This window comes from Sapajus apella, unplaced genomic scaffold (genome assembly GCF_009761245.1).
Source record: "Sapajus apella isolate SASKATOON/1434 unplaced genomic scaffold, GSC_monkey_1.0 scaffold68, whole genome shotgun sequence".
Classification (NCBI taxonomy): domain Eukaryota; kingdom Metazoa; phylum Chordata; class Mammalia; order Primates; family Cebidae; genus Sapajus; species Sapajus apella.
The window spans coordinates 3,524,588-3,538,701 of NW_022437008.1; the positions used below are offsets into that span (position 1 = coordinate 3,524,588).

A 14,114-nucleotide genomic window follows, 5' to 3' on the forward strand; every position below is an offset into this window, starting at 1 on the left:
CTGAATTCTCAAGTCCCTGAGGTAGATGCTGTTACCATCCCATTGTACAGACTAGCAAACTGAGGCACAGGAAGGTGAAATCACTTGTCCAGAGCCACTTAGCTTGGGAGTGACAGAATTCAGATTTATACCCAGGAACTCTGCCTCTAGAGTCTGTAATCATAACCACCTCACCATATTAGGTGCCACTTGTATAGAGTGAGAAATAAATGACACACACATGCGTGTGGTTGATACATACATGGAATGTGCCTGGAAGGAGACCCAAGACATCCATCCATGGTCTGAGGGTAAGAGAAAGACTTACGTTCCACCGTGTACTCTTTTATACCTGTTGAATTTTTTAACACACACTTTTTTTTTTTCTCCTGAGACAGGGTCTTGCTCTGTAGCGTAGGCTGGAGTGCAACGGTGTGATCATGGCTCACTGCAGCCTTAACCTCCTAGGCTCGTGATCCTCCTGCCTCAGCCTCCCGAGTAACTGAGACTACAGGTGTGCGCCACCACACCCAGCTCATTTTGAACATTTTTTTGTAGAGGGGTCTTGTTATGTTAACATGTCCAGGCTGGTCTCCAACTGCTGGGCTCAAGCAATCCTCCCGCCTCAGCCTCCCAAAGTGTTGGGATTACAGGCATGAAGCACTGCTCCTGGCCTTTTTAATGTCTTGAACGGAAAAAGACTTTCTTCCCTAGAGGTATTTGGGAGGAGAAACAGCGAGAAATGAATTCCAGACCCCACAGGCACCTAGCTGCCCCAAGCTGGCTTTAGCTCAAAGCCAAAAAGGAGCTGAGGAGGTTGGGAGGCTGAGAAAGGGCTAGACAACGGGCGTTTCTGAGCTCCCACAGGAAAAGATGCCCAACCAAAACCTTGTTCGAATCCCGGTGTTGCACTTTCTGTGTGACCTTGGGCGAGTATTTAACGTCTCTGGACCTCCTTTCCTCATCTGTAAAATGTAGAGAACGTATCGAGGACTTAGAATCGTGCCTGGCACATAGTATATCCAATATAAGTATTTTTTCTTTTTCTTTTTTTGAGACAGGGTCTCGCTCTGTCACCCAGGCTGGAGTACAGCGGTACAATCACAGCTCACTGCAGCCTCGACCTCCTGGGCTCAAGTGATTCTCCCACCTCAGCCTCCTGAGTAGCTGGGACCACAGGTGCACACCATCATGCCCAGCTAATTTTTGTATTTTATGTTGCTCAGGCCGTTCTCGAACTCCTAGGCTCAAGCAATCCTCCTTCCTTATGTATTTTGAGACAGAGTCTCTGACTCGCCCAGGCTGGAGTACAGTGGCATGATCTCGGCTCACTGCAGCCTCCATCTCCCGGGTTCAAGCAATTCTCTGCCTCAGCCTCCCAAGTAGCTGGGACTACAGGCATGTGCCACCATGCCTGGCTAATTTTTGTATTTTTAGACGGGGTTTTATCATGTTGGCCAGGCTGGTCCCAAACTCCTGACCTTAGGTGATCCACCCGCCTCGGCCTCCCAAAGTGCTGGGATTATAGGCATGAGCCCGGGCCTGCCCCCCATGACCTCTTGATACCCCCTGGATGTCCCTTTTGTCCCTCACACCCACCATATTCTAAACCAGCTTCAATGACTCTGCTAAAACCTGCTCTTTCTCCCAAGTCCCCATCACAGGGATAACTGGCCACTCCAAACGCCCTTTCCTGGCCACGTCCCTCCAGCCTGAAGCCTGTGGCCTGTCCACTTGGCTCCTGAGTGTCCCCACACCTGCCTTCCACGGCTCAGCCCAGGCCCATCGTCTACCTCTTGGTTCCTGCTCCAGCCCCGCCCCAGACACCCAGCCTCAGTCTCCCTCTCTGTGCCACCTCTACACAGCAACTAGGGGGATCATCCTAAAACCCAAACCTAACCATGACCCTCTCCTATTCTAAACCCTTCCATGGCTCTCTAGGGCCCTCAGGAAAGAGACTAGGTTCCCATGCTTATCATTTAAGGACACTAAGGGGTGCTCACGCCCACCCCTGTGCCCTTCTTCCCCCTTTCCCTCCATATTCCGGTAAACTGCTTGCCAGAAGCTGGTGGCCAGCATGCTTTCCCATATACAGGCCTTTGCACACAGCTCCTCCCACCTGGCATGCCTCTCCCTGCCTTTTCTACTTGTCTACTCTTGGGACCTGGCTCAAATGCCCCATCCCTTTTTTCAATTTTTATTTTTGTAGAGATGGGGTCTAGCAATGTTGGCCAGGCTGGCCTCAAACTCCTGGCCTCAAGCGATCTTCCCACCGTGGTCCTCCCAAGGTGCTGGGATTACAGGCATGAGGCACTGCACCTGTCCACTTTCTTTCTTTTTTAAGAGACAGGGTCTGGCTCTGTCCCCAGGCTGGAGTGCGACAGTGCCATCATAGCTCATTGCAGCCTCAAACTCCTGGGCCCAAGTGATCCTTCCACCTCAGCCTCTGGAGTAGCTGGGATCACAGGTGTGTACCACCACACCCAGCTAATTTTTAGATTTCACTGTTGTTGAGATAAGGTCTCACTCTGTTGCCCAGGCTAGTCTCAAACTCCTGGCCACAAGTGATCCTCCTTCCTCAGCCTTCCAAAGTGCTGGGCATACAGGCATGAGCTGCCACACTCAGCCTGAAATCATCTTTTGAAGTCGTATTATGATGATCACCATTTTACAGAGAAGGAAACAAAAGCAGAGAGGTAGAGTGACTGCCCAAGGACACAAGCCAGACTCAGCGGCGGCTGCGTTGGGATTTGAGCTCAAGCAGGCTGACTCCAGGGCACAACATACAAAAGGGGACAGCTCTTACAATGGTGTCATGGCTAAGGGCAGCGCCTCCCACACCATTCAGATCTGGACTGGGGTCCTGTATCAGTTTTCCTGCCTTCCAAGCTGCTGGGGAAGATTCCGCCTACACCACCAGGGCACCCTCCATGGGTCCTGCTCCCTGGAGACGCCTGAGAAAAATGAGTCTGGTCCGACTTCTTCCTGCCTACTTCTCGTATTTCAGGTATTAGTTCAACCGTCACTTCCTCCAGGAAGTCCTCCCTGACCTTCCAAGCTCGACTGGGCCTAGTTCCTATGCTTCTCAGACTTCAGCCCTGACCACTCTGGCTGCGCTTTCATCACCTCACCTCCTCCATTAAATCCTGCCCATGTGGGGCCATCACTGTCTGGGGACAGATCTGTCCACCTCACTGGACTGCGAGCCCCATGAGAGCAGGTCCCCACCGTCAGCTATGTCTCCAGCACTGTCTAGCACAGGGCCAGCACACAGGAGAGGTTCAGGGATGAGTTCATCTATCCTTCCCGTTTGTCAACTGAGGAAATCAAGGCTCAGAGAGGGGCAGTCACTTGTTCAGGATGTAGTAACAGATCTGGTGCCTGAAATGAGGTCCGAGCCCAGAGCCTAGAATTGGCAATTGATGAGTGACTAATTGAGAGACACAGATGGAACATGGAAGAGAGAAACAGACAGCAAGAGGGAAAGACAGACAGCGAGAACGCCAGAGAGTCAGAGAGGCACAGTGTAAGGAGGATGAGAGAAAGGACGGACAGCGAGGTCAAGTCGGTGCCCAGCGGAGCCTGGGACACAGGCACAGGGAGTGCCGCCCCCACATCACAGCTGGATGCTGGGAAACAAAGGTGAGACGGTGGGCGGCAAGGCCTTGGGATCACCTGCGTGTGCTCGTGGACATTCCCGTACAGCCAGCTCTGGTCACCAGGGCCCCTCAGTTCCAGGCCAGGCACACCCATGCCTGGCAGAGCCTGCCCCAGCTACCTGGGGATGGAGGCGTAGTCGGTGTGGGAGCTGGCAGAGAGTTGCTGGTGCGACGCCAGCTGGGGGCCCAGGATGTCCACCCGATCGTCTTCATCCTCCCTGAAGTTGGCGGGGCATGGAGCGGGCAGCAGGATGAGCTCCGTGAGGCCGTGGAGGTCGGACACGTGGCGGAAGGTCTGCAGCACCAGCACCATGGCCACCAGGCCCAGGAAGAGGTAGACTGCAGAGGCGGAGGAGGGGCGGTGGTCACCCTGTGGCTCAGATCTTCCTGTCGGGGCTACGGTTCTACTGGACCCCCCAGGGTGGAGTTGGATCCCTTTAGGAAGTCCCAGAGTGAGCTGGGTGTGGTGGCTCATGCCTGTAATCCCAGCATTTCGGGGGGCTGAGGTGGGCAGATCACCTAGGTCGGGAGCTCGAGACCAGCCTGGCCAACATGGAGAAACCCCGTCTCTACTAAAAATACAAAATTAGCTGGGCATGGTGGTACACGCCTGTAATCCCAGCTACTCCGAGAATCGCTTGAACCCAGGAGGTGGAGGTTGCAGTGAGCCAAGATTGCACCATTGCACTCCAGACTGGACAACAACAGCAAAACTCCCTCTCAGTAAAAAAAGGAAGCCCCAGAGTTGGACTATGCGCTTTTAACTCCCCCAGGGACAAGGCTAGGTCCTCCTCAAAGCCCCACCCTCAGCCGCCCAGCTTACCTGTGACCAGCACCTTGTAGAGGGCCCGGTACGGCTGGCCAGGGGCCTCTCCAGGCACGTAGTCGCCCAGGCCGATGGTGGATAGAGAGATGAAGCAGAAGTAGAAGGCATCCAGGAAACTCCAGGCCTCCTCGAGGTGGGCGAAGATCACCGCAGGCACCAGAAAGCAGATGGTCACCACAACCCCCAGCAGGGCCACCAAGTGCCAGCAGGCTGCCCGCCGGGGGTCCCAGCCCCAGCGCATGCTCAGCCAAGACAGGGGCGCATGAGTCAGCAGCAGCGACAGGCGCTGGGCCGAGGCGGTCAGCAGCAGCATGGTGGTCGGGACGCCCAGGATCGCGAAGGCGATGGAGAAGGCCTTGCCTGCATCAGTCAGTGGCGTCGTGTACCCATAGCCTAGGGGAGTCAAGGGAGTGAAGGGGAAATCATTTTAGAGGTGGGGTCTCACTCTGTGACCCAGGCTGGAGTACAGTGGCTATTCACAGGTGCGATCCCACTACTGATCAGCACGGGAGTTTTGACCTGCTCTGTTTCCGACCTGGGCTGGTTCACCCCTCCTTAGGCAACCTGGTGGTTCCCCACTCCTGGGAGGTCACCATATTGATGCTGAACTTAATGTGGCATAGCGCACTACAGCCCAGAACTCCTGGGCTCAAGCAATCCTCCCACCTTACCAAATGTAGCTCTGTGACTAATCTCTGGCCAAGGAGGTATTCATGGAAGAGTCAAGTGGTCAGGCATGGTGGCTGACGCCTGTAATCTCATGGGGTGCCAAGGCGAGTGGATCAGAAGGTCAGGAGATTGAGACCACCCTGGCCAACATAGTGAAACCCATCTCTACTAAAAATATGAAAAAATTAGCCGGGTGTGGTGGAGAATCACTTGAACCTGGGAGGTGGAGGTTGCAGTGAGCTGACATCAGGCTACTGTACTCCAGCCTGGTGACAGAGTGAGACTCCATGTCAAAAACAAAAAACAAAAAACAAAAAAAAACAAGTCAAGCAACTTCCAGGAAGGGTTCTTAAGGAGGGGGAGATGCCAGTCTCCCTTTTTCCTTTCCTCCCTCCTCTTGCTGGCTGCAGCACAGCCATCTTGGACCATTAGGTGATCTTGGGAATGGAAGTTGTACAGAGGAGTTATACCGAGAACCAGCTCAGTCGGGAGATCCCCCCACCCAGGCGGGCTGAAGGTACTAAGAGGCAGACACCCAGATAGTACAACAGAGTGGATCTGTCTGGGGACCAACAGCTCTCCAGACTGAAGGCCGGGCGCAGAGATTCATCCATGTTTTTATATGCTCTTTGACAGGTGATTCTTTTTATTACACAGGTGTTCTACATATACGCAACTCAGGAAAATAGCAGGTAGGCAGCTGTTACTCGCCTACCAGTAATTACAAACTTAAAAGTGTCTTCCACAAGAGAACCATAGGGGCAGGGTAAACTTAACATTTCTCAACAGAGTGAGGAACACCAGGGTTTTGCTGAGGAGCCTAGGTCTCTGACCATGCAGTACCACTTGGACTGACTACCTGGAATGTGAACAAGAAACGAACTCCTCTCTTATTTAAGGGACTATAATTTGAGGTGTATCACTTATGACTACAACCCTCATTAATACAAGGGTTTTTGATGGGGAAACTCCAGCAGCCTGGCAGGTTTGCAAATGAAATCCTTGTAAATAGGGTAGGCGCAGTGGCTCATTCCTGTAATCCCAGCACTTTGGTAGGCTGAGGTGGGAGGATTGCTTGGGCTCAGGAGCTCGACACCAGCCTGGGCAACATAGCAAGACCCCCTCTCTATAAAGATTTTTTTTAAAGGGAAGTATTTATAAATAGACAAATCATAGAGTTTGAAAAGCACGGGGCCTGTAAGCCTCAACTACCGTTCCAAAGAGCTGAGTCCAAAACTGTTTTGCCGTCTACCCCCTGCATGACTTTGGCCAAATGACTCCTCCCCTCTGAGCCTCAGTTCCCTACTCTGCAAAAATGGGCTGGTAAACAATCCCTTCCTGGCTGGTCAAGGTGGCTCACACCTGCAATCCCAGCACTTTGGGAGGCCAAGGCAGGAGAACCACTTGTGCCTAGGAGGAGCTCAAGACCAGCCTGGGCAACATAGGGCGCCCACTTGCATTTCTACAAAAAATAAAAAATAAAAAAATCGGCCGGGCCTGATGGCTCACTCCTGTTATCCCAGCACTTTGGGAGACTGATGTGGGCAGATCACCTGAGGTTGGGAGTTCGAGACCAGTTCGAGATGGTGAAACCCCATCTCTACTAAAAATACAAAATTAGCCAGGCATGGTGGTGCATGCCTGTAATCTCAGCTACTTCGGAGGCTGAGGCAGGAAAATCGCTTGAACCCGGGAGGCAGAGGTTGCGGTGGGCCGGGATTGTACCATTGCACTCCAGCCTGGGCAACAAGAACAAAACTCTGTCTCAAATAAATAAATAAGCTGGGTGCAGTGGTGTGCACCTGTGGTTCCAACTACTCAGGAGGATGAGGTGGGAGGATCACTTAAGCCCAGGAGGTCAAGACTACAGTGAGCTATGACTGCATCATGGCACTCTAGCCTGGGTGACAGAGCAAGACCCTGTCTCAAAAAAAAGCAACAATCCCTTCCTCAAATGTGGTAGTACTCCTACCAGGCTGGGATAGGGCATAGCAGGAGTGTGGGAAGAGTTGCAAGGATTGTAACGCTCCCTTCCTCCCTCCGATTCCCAGTTCCAGGTAGGACTACCCGCTTCCTCCTGCCTCAAGTGCAGCAAGGCTGCCCGGATCAATTCCAGGGCCAAGATTTGGGCCTATGACCAAACGAGGGGCATTGTGGGAAGAGGGCTCTCTGAATCATGTTTAATTGGTTTTCTCCAGATGCATTCAAGGCTCCACCCATAATGAAAACACTCAACATTAACTCAGTAAACATCAGTTATTACCAGCGCTTCACACGGACAGACTCCCTCCATGACCACACTTCAGCCTGACTCCTGAGTCCCATTCTCAAGTAGGCCTAGTTTTAGCAAGAATTCTACAAGTCACCCGCCCCGATATCTGATCAAATTCCTCATCCACTTTTTTTTTTTTTTTTTTTGGTTTGTTTTTCATTTCTTTAAGAGAGTCTTGCTCTAATGCCGAGTCTGGACTGCAGTGGCAAGATCTCAGCTCACTGCAACCTCCGCGTCCTAGGTCAAGCAATTCTCCTGCCTCAGCCTCCCACATACCTGGGATTACAAGCACGCACCACCACGTAGAGACAGGGGGTTTTGTTATGTTGGCCAGGATGGTCTCGAACTCCTAACCTCAGGAGATCCACCTGCCTTGGCCTCCCAAAGTGCTGGGATTACAGGCGTGAGCCACCTTACCTGGCCTATTTGTTTTTTGAGACGGAGTTTTGCTCTGTTGCCCAGGCTGGAGTGCAGTGGCACGATCTCAGCTCACTGCAAACTCTGCCTCCCAGTTTCAAGTGATTCTCCTGCCCCAGCCTCCCAAGTAGCTGGAATTACAGGTGCCTGCCACAATGCTCAGCTGATTTTTGTATTTTTAGTAGAGATGGGGTTTCATCATGTTGGCCAGGCGCGTCTCGAACTCCTAACCTCAGGTGATCTGCCCACCTCGGCCTCCCAAAGTGCTGGGATTGCAGGTGTGAGGCAATGCACCTGGCCTTCATCCACCCCTCTTGATATCTAAGTCCTTGGCCAGTCTTTAGCAAGAATCTCCCTACCCGAATGTCTCTCTTCTTACTATTCTTCCATCCACCAACTCCCTTATTCTACTTGTTAGCCATAAATCTCCAGCTGTCTTTGCTATATTCAGAGTTGAGTTCAATCTCTCTGCCCTTTGTGATGGTCTCTCCTCTACAACAATAACTTTCCATTTTTAACAAGTGTTAGAATAATTTTTTTTCTTTTACAACGCACACAGCAACCTTTTTCTAAGTAGTGCGGTGTGTTGGCTAACAGTATTAGACTCTAGAGCCTAATGGCCTTGACTAAATCTCTACTCTATGCCATCTTTGCTGTGTGACCTTGGGAAAGTTACCCAACTTCTCTGGGCCTCAGTTTCCATTGCTAAAAACACAGAGCCAATGAAGGTGCCGGCCTCACAAGGCTGTTGTGATGATTGAGTTAAAGCAGGCATTGGTGGTGGGGCACGGTGCCTCATGCCTGTAATCCCAGCACTTTGGGAGGCTGAGGCAGGCAGATCACAAGGTCAGGAAATTGAGACCATCCTGGCTAACATAGTGAAATGCTGTCTCTACTGAAAATACAAAAAGTTAGCTGGGTGTGGTGGCATGTGGGTAATCCCAGCTACTAGGGAGGCTGAGGCAGGAAAATCACTTGAACCAGGAAGGCAGAGGTTGTAGTGAGCCGAGTTCGTGCCACTGCACTCCAGCCTGGGCCGCAGGGTGAGACTCCATCTCAAAAAAAAAAAAAAAAAAAAAAAAAAGAGGATGCATTGGCAAGTCCTCTGTCAGACTATTGCTATTACAGAGAAGTGGGGAGTGCTATTATCTCCATTCTAGCGATGGGGCAGGACACTGAGGCCTGGCAATGAGCCGCAGCTGAGCAGGGATGCTGCCAGGCTGTGCTTGACCTGTGTCCGGCTTCCCTCACCAGCCCTACCAGGGATGACTTCTTAGAAGCCAGGATCTGGCAAGAGGCAGGAAGCGCACACATGACCCAGGGAAGCCCAGAAGCAGGTCGGGCCGCCCTGGCAGCGTGGGCAAGCCCCAGGGGAGGTCCGCTAATAAGAAGTCACCCAGCTCTGCAGCCGGGGGAGCACAGGCAAAAGCTGCCCCCTACTGCTGGCCAGGAGGGGGAGCTGGGAGTCTGGACTAGCCCTGCTCCAGCCCCTCTCCCCAGCAAATCCCCAGCAAAGAAAGAGGAAGTCTGGGGGCTGAGAAGGGGCTGGGGTAGCAACAGAGCCTGCCAACAAAGAGCTTTCCCAAGTCTGGCTCCCCAGGGTTTCCCAGGGGCTCAGGCCCCCTCCATGGTGGGTCCTTTTGACACATCCCTAGTTGGGGCTGCCGAATTGGGTGTCCCAGGTCTAGAGGGAACAGGTGGTGTCCCTGTCAGGAGGAAAACCCTGCACTGAGGGTGACCCCATACAGGGGAGATGTCAAGATGGGGTGGGGTACCTAGGGATAGGTTTTGTGTCTGGGGTCAGAGTGGCCTACTGGGGAGTACGGGGCCAGGAGAGGAATGGGGGTCTGCAGCAGAGGCCTAGGTCCAGAAGGGCAGGAGTCCTGGATGGGGGAGCCAGGTCCTCATTGAGGAATCTCTGCCAGGAGGGAGGTCTTTGGTGAGGGCACCCTGAGAGATCTGGAGATTCAGGGTCCTCGCTGGGGCACCAGGGTCAGGAGGAGGTTGAGATGGGGTTTCTCCAGGGGGTTTTCCCAGAAGGACATATCTGGAGGGTCAGGAAACATTGCAAGGGTGGCAGGTACAGCCTAGAGATAAGGGCAGGGGTCCTGGCATGGTTAAGGCCTGGGTCCAGAGGGGGCAAGGATCTCCCTTGAAGGGCGGAGGGTCCTGAGTCTTTGCTGGAGGTCTCTGAGGACAGTCCTAGGCTTAGAGGAGACTGGACAGACCCAGGTCACCAGGGGGATTAAGACGGAGGAATGGAGTCCCAGGGCAGTGGCTCATGCCCATAATCCCAGCACTTTGGAGGGGGAGGGAAGCGGATCATCTGAGGTCAGGGGTTTGAGACCAGCCTGGCCAACGTGGTGAAACCACATCTCTACCAAAAATACAAAAATTAGCCAAGCATGGTGGCACGTGCCTGTAATCCCCTCTACTCAGGACGCTGAGGCATAAGAAAACTCTTGAACCCGGGAGAGGGAGGCTGCAGTGAGCCGAGATCCTACCACTGCACTCCAGCCTGGGGGACAGAGTGAGTCCTGTCTCAAAAAAAAAAGAAAAAGAAAAAAGACCGAGGACCAGGGTCCCAGCTGCTCTCTGCAAAGGTACTCTCAGGGGAGCTGGCTGTTTCCTGCTTAGGAGGAAGAGCTTGGACCCGGCTCTCCAAGCGGGGCGGATAACACGAGCGTGGGTCCCGGGTCCTCACTGGGGGGTTTTCCGGGGATCCGAGGCCCAGAGGGGGTTGGGGTGAGGTGGGGATCCGGGGTCCTCGTCGCCTTGTCGGGGCGGCGCTTACGTACCCACGGTGGTGACCAGCGTGCTGGCGAAGAAGAGAGCAGAGGCGAAGTCCCAGGCGGGGTCCGAGGCGTTGGCGGACCCAGAAGCGTTGGCGAGCACGACGCGCCCCAGCCGTCCGGCCGCCAGCACCCTCTCCACAAAGTCGTCCAGGGCCGGGGGCGCCACACACGGGCTGCGCTGCAGCAGCTGCGCCCTCAGCGTCCCCAGCTCGGCTCGGAGCCGGGCTTCGTGCGGCCCCTCCAGCCGCGCCACCAGCAGCGCGCCCAGCACCAGGTACGCGGTGTACGCGGCCAGGGCGCCCGCCAGGAGCGCACCCCTCCGCATGGCGCCCGCCGGGACCCCGCGAGCCCGGGGTGTCCCCGCTGACGTGGCCCCCGCCTCCGGACCGTCTGGCGCCTAGTTTCAGTTCCGGGAGTGCTAGAGGCGCGGCCGTAGATGCCCCAAGAGGAAGAGGAAAAAGGGGCGGCGGGGGCGGCGGCGACAGAGGAACGCCCCGCCTCCGGGAAACTGAGGCACGCCCAACCGCCAGGTGTTAGTTCGGAGAGGGTGGAGCCCAGTGCTTCCAGACCCCGGAGACCAAGGGGTTGGAAAGGGTGGAGGTAGTCCTCTCTTCCCCTCATTCCTTCCTTCTCGTCCTCCTGGAAGGCTGGTTCCCTATGTTGGAGGAATCTGAACTCTCATCTCTGCTCGCAGGCCGAGGAGTCGCCCCACATTGCACACTGCAGCTAAGGTTGTGCACTGCATCAGAGCGCGCGGCTGACGGACCAAGGGGCAAACTGCAATCCAAATTCCTTCTCCATTTGCCAAGTCGTGTGCCTTGGAGTGGGAACAGTGGACACCGAAGGGTCAGGTGTCCCCTGTGCCTACGTGGACAGAGTGGGAATCCTGAGCTACTCACCAAATCTTTGTTCAATGCTCACTTTGTGTCGACCCCTCGCTGGGTGTTCCTGGCGATGCAGTAATGATTAGACTGTCATGTGCCATGCATTCATGGGACTCCAGTCTAACGGGGAGGCTGACACACCACGCCTGTTGTCCCAGCTACTCGGGAGGCTGAGGTCAGAGGATTGCTTGAGCCCAGGAGTTTGAGGCTGCAGTGAGCTATGCCTGGGAGAAAGCATGAGACCCCATCTCTAAAAACAAGAAAAAAGTCAGCCCAGAGTGGTCAGGCTGTGATGAAGGAAGCACAGTGATCAAGGCTGGAATGAGGGAGCCCTACAGGGCTCTGGGAGTCCAGAGGAGGGGACCAACCCTGCCTAGGGAGGTCAAGAGAGCCTCCTGAAGACGGGGCTAGCTGAGCTGAAGCATGAAGAATGAATGGAAACAAGCCTGGCAGAACCATGAATATCTGCCTTTATAGAAGAGGATGTTTTTCCTTCTGTGTCTCCTGTAAGTCTCTCCACTTCTGCCTCCAGCCAGAACTCAGTGCCTTCCTGGCAACCTTCTGGAGGGCAGCCAGAGTCCTGACCACATCTGACTGCTGGGGCTTGGGGCTCAGCTCAGACATGCCCCAGCTGGTTCTATTAAAAAGTTGGCAGATCACGGAGAAGAGCCCAACGTGGGGCTGGCAATCCAGAAGTAGAGACACCTGTTAATAAAACCAGTAACACAGCAGGTGCCCGTGATGGAAGGCTTACATTCCGCCAGGTTCTGTGGACTCCTGAATACTTGCACTGAATTCTCAATCCACCCATATAATTCCCACTCAACAAATGAAAGTTTAGGCTTAAAAATGAAGTAGTTGTGGCCAGATGTGGTGGCTCATGCCTGTAATCCCAGCACTTTGGGAGGCTGAGGCAGGCAGATCACGAGGTCAAGAATTCGAGACCATCCTGGCCAACATGGTGAAACTCATCTCTACTAAGAATACAAAAATTAGCTGGGGTGGTGGCACACCTGTAGTCCCAGCTACTTGGGGGGCTGAGGCAGGACAACTGCTTGAACCCGGGAGGCAGAGGCTGCAGTGAGCTGAGATCACACCACTGTACTCCAGCCTGGCGACAGAGTGAGACTGTCGCAAAAATGAAAAAAAAAAAAATACAAAAATTAGCCAGGCGTGGTGGTGCATGCCTGTAATCCCAGCTACTCAAGAGGCTGAGGCAGGAGAATTGCTTGAACACAGGAGGCAGAGTTTGCAATGTGCTGAGATTGCACCACTGCACTCCAGCCTGGGCAACAGACTCCTTCTCAAAAAAAAAAAAAAAAAAAAGGTAGTAGTCGTTTGAGACCACTTGAGCAACATTGCAAAACCCCATCTCTAGAAAAAATACAAAAATTAGCCAAGTGTGGTGGCGTGCACTTGTAGTCCCAGCTTCTCGGGAAGCTGAGGCGGGGAGGCTGGATGATTGCTTGAGCCCAGGAATTAGAGGCCGCAATGAGCTATGATCCCACAACTGCACTCCGGCATGGGTGACAGAGACCCTGGTCCTCAAATAAAAAGTAGTAGTCACACAACTGGTAAGGGGTGAAGGTGAGGCCAGCAGGAAGCCCAAGAACTTGCTTTTTTTTTGAGACAGAGTCTCTCTTTCTCGCCCAGGCTGGAGTCCAATGGCACGGCTCACTGCAACCTCTGCCTCCTAGGTTCAAGTGATTCTCCTGCCTCAGCCTCCTGAGGAGCTGGAATTACAGGCGACTGCCACAACACCCAGCTAATTTTTGTATTTTAAGTAGAGAAAGGGTTTCACCAGATTGGTCAGGCTGGTCTGGAACTCCTGACCTCAGATGATCTGCCCGCCTTGGCCTCCCAAAGTGCTGGGATTACAGGTGTGAGCCACTGCACCTGACAGTACTTGCTTTATTAATATAAATAAATAAATAATAAGGCTGGGTGCAGTGGCTCACGCCTGTAATCTTAGCGCTTTGGGAGGCTGAGGCAGGTGGATCACTAAGCCCAGGAGTTCAAGGTCAGCCTGTGGAACACAGCAAGACCCTATCTCTGAAAAAAAAAAAAAATACAAAAATTAGCCAGGTTTGGTGGCACATGTTTGTAGTCCCAGCTACTCCAGAGGCTGAGGTGGGAGGTTCACTTGAGCCTGGGAAATCAAGGCTGCAGCGAGCCATGATCCTGCCACTGCACTCCAGCCTGGGTGACAGAGCAAGACCCTGTCTCAAAAATTAAAAAATAATAGGACCAGGCACGGTGGCTCATGCCTGTAATTCCAACACTTTGGGGGACAGGTGGATCAACTGAGGTTGGGAGTTCAGGACCAGTCTGGCCAACATACAGAAACCCCCACCTCTACTAAAAATACAAAAATTAGCTGGGCATGGTGTCACATGCCTGTACAGTAGTCCCACCTACTTGGGAGGCTGAGGCAGGAGAATCACTTGAACCTGGGAGGCGGAGGTTGCAGTGAGCTGAGTTCGCACTGCTGCACTCCAGCCTGGGTGACAGAGCAAGACTTCATCACCCCCTCCCCCCGAAAAAAGCAATAAGAAAAAATGCTTTTCATTCCCGGCTAATTTTTTGTATTTTTAGTAGAGACGGGGTTTCACC

General features: G+C 53.5%; 1 protein-coding gene across 3 annotated transcripts; it reads right to left on the reverse strand.

Annotated features, from left to right (window-relative positions):
- Nucleotides 1-545: 545 nt before the first annotated feature.
- KCNK6 (potassium two pore domain channel subfamily K member 6) lies at nucleotides 546-11,897 on the reverse strand. Of its 3 annotated transcripts, XM_032248917.1 has the most exons (4): nucleotides 10,621-11,897; nucleotides 4,462-4,857; nucleotides 3,758-3,977; nucleotides 809-944 (listed from the first exon to the last, which is right to left on the reverse strand). In XM_032248917.1, the coding sequence occupies exons 1-4, from the start codon at nucleotides 10,940-10,942 to the stop codon at nucleotides 941-943; spliced, it is 942 nt and encodes a 313-aa protein (XP_032104808.1). In that variant the 5' UTR covers nucleotides 10,943-11,897; the 3' UTR covers nucleotides 809-940. The 3 variants fall into 3 exon arrangements, with proteins under 3 accessions (XP_032104810.1, XP_032104808.1, XP_032104807.1); XM_032248919.1 differs by lacking the exon at nucleotides 3,758-3,977 and having other exon boundaries at nucleotides 546-944; nucleotides 10,621-11,893; XM_032248916.1 differs by lacking the exon at nucleotides 809-944 and having other exon boundaries at nucleotides 2,617-3,977.
- Nucleotides 11,898-14,114: the final 2,217 nt, after the last annotated feature.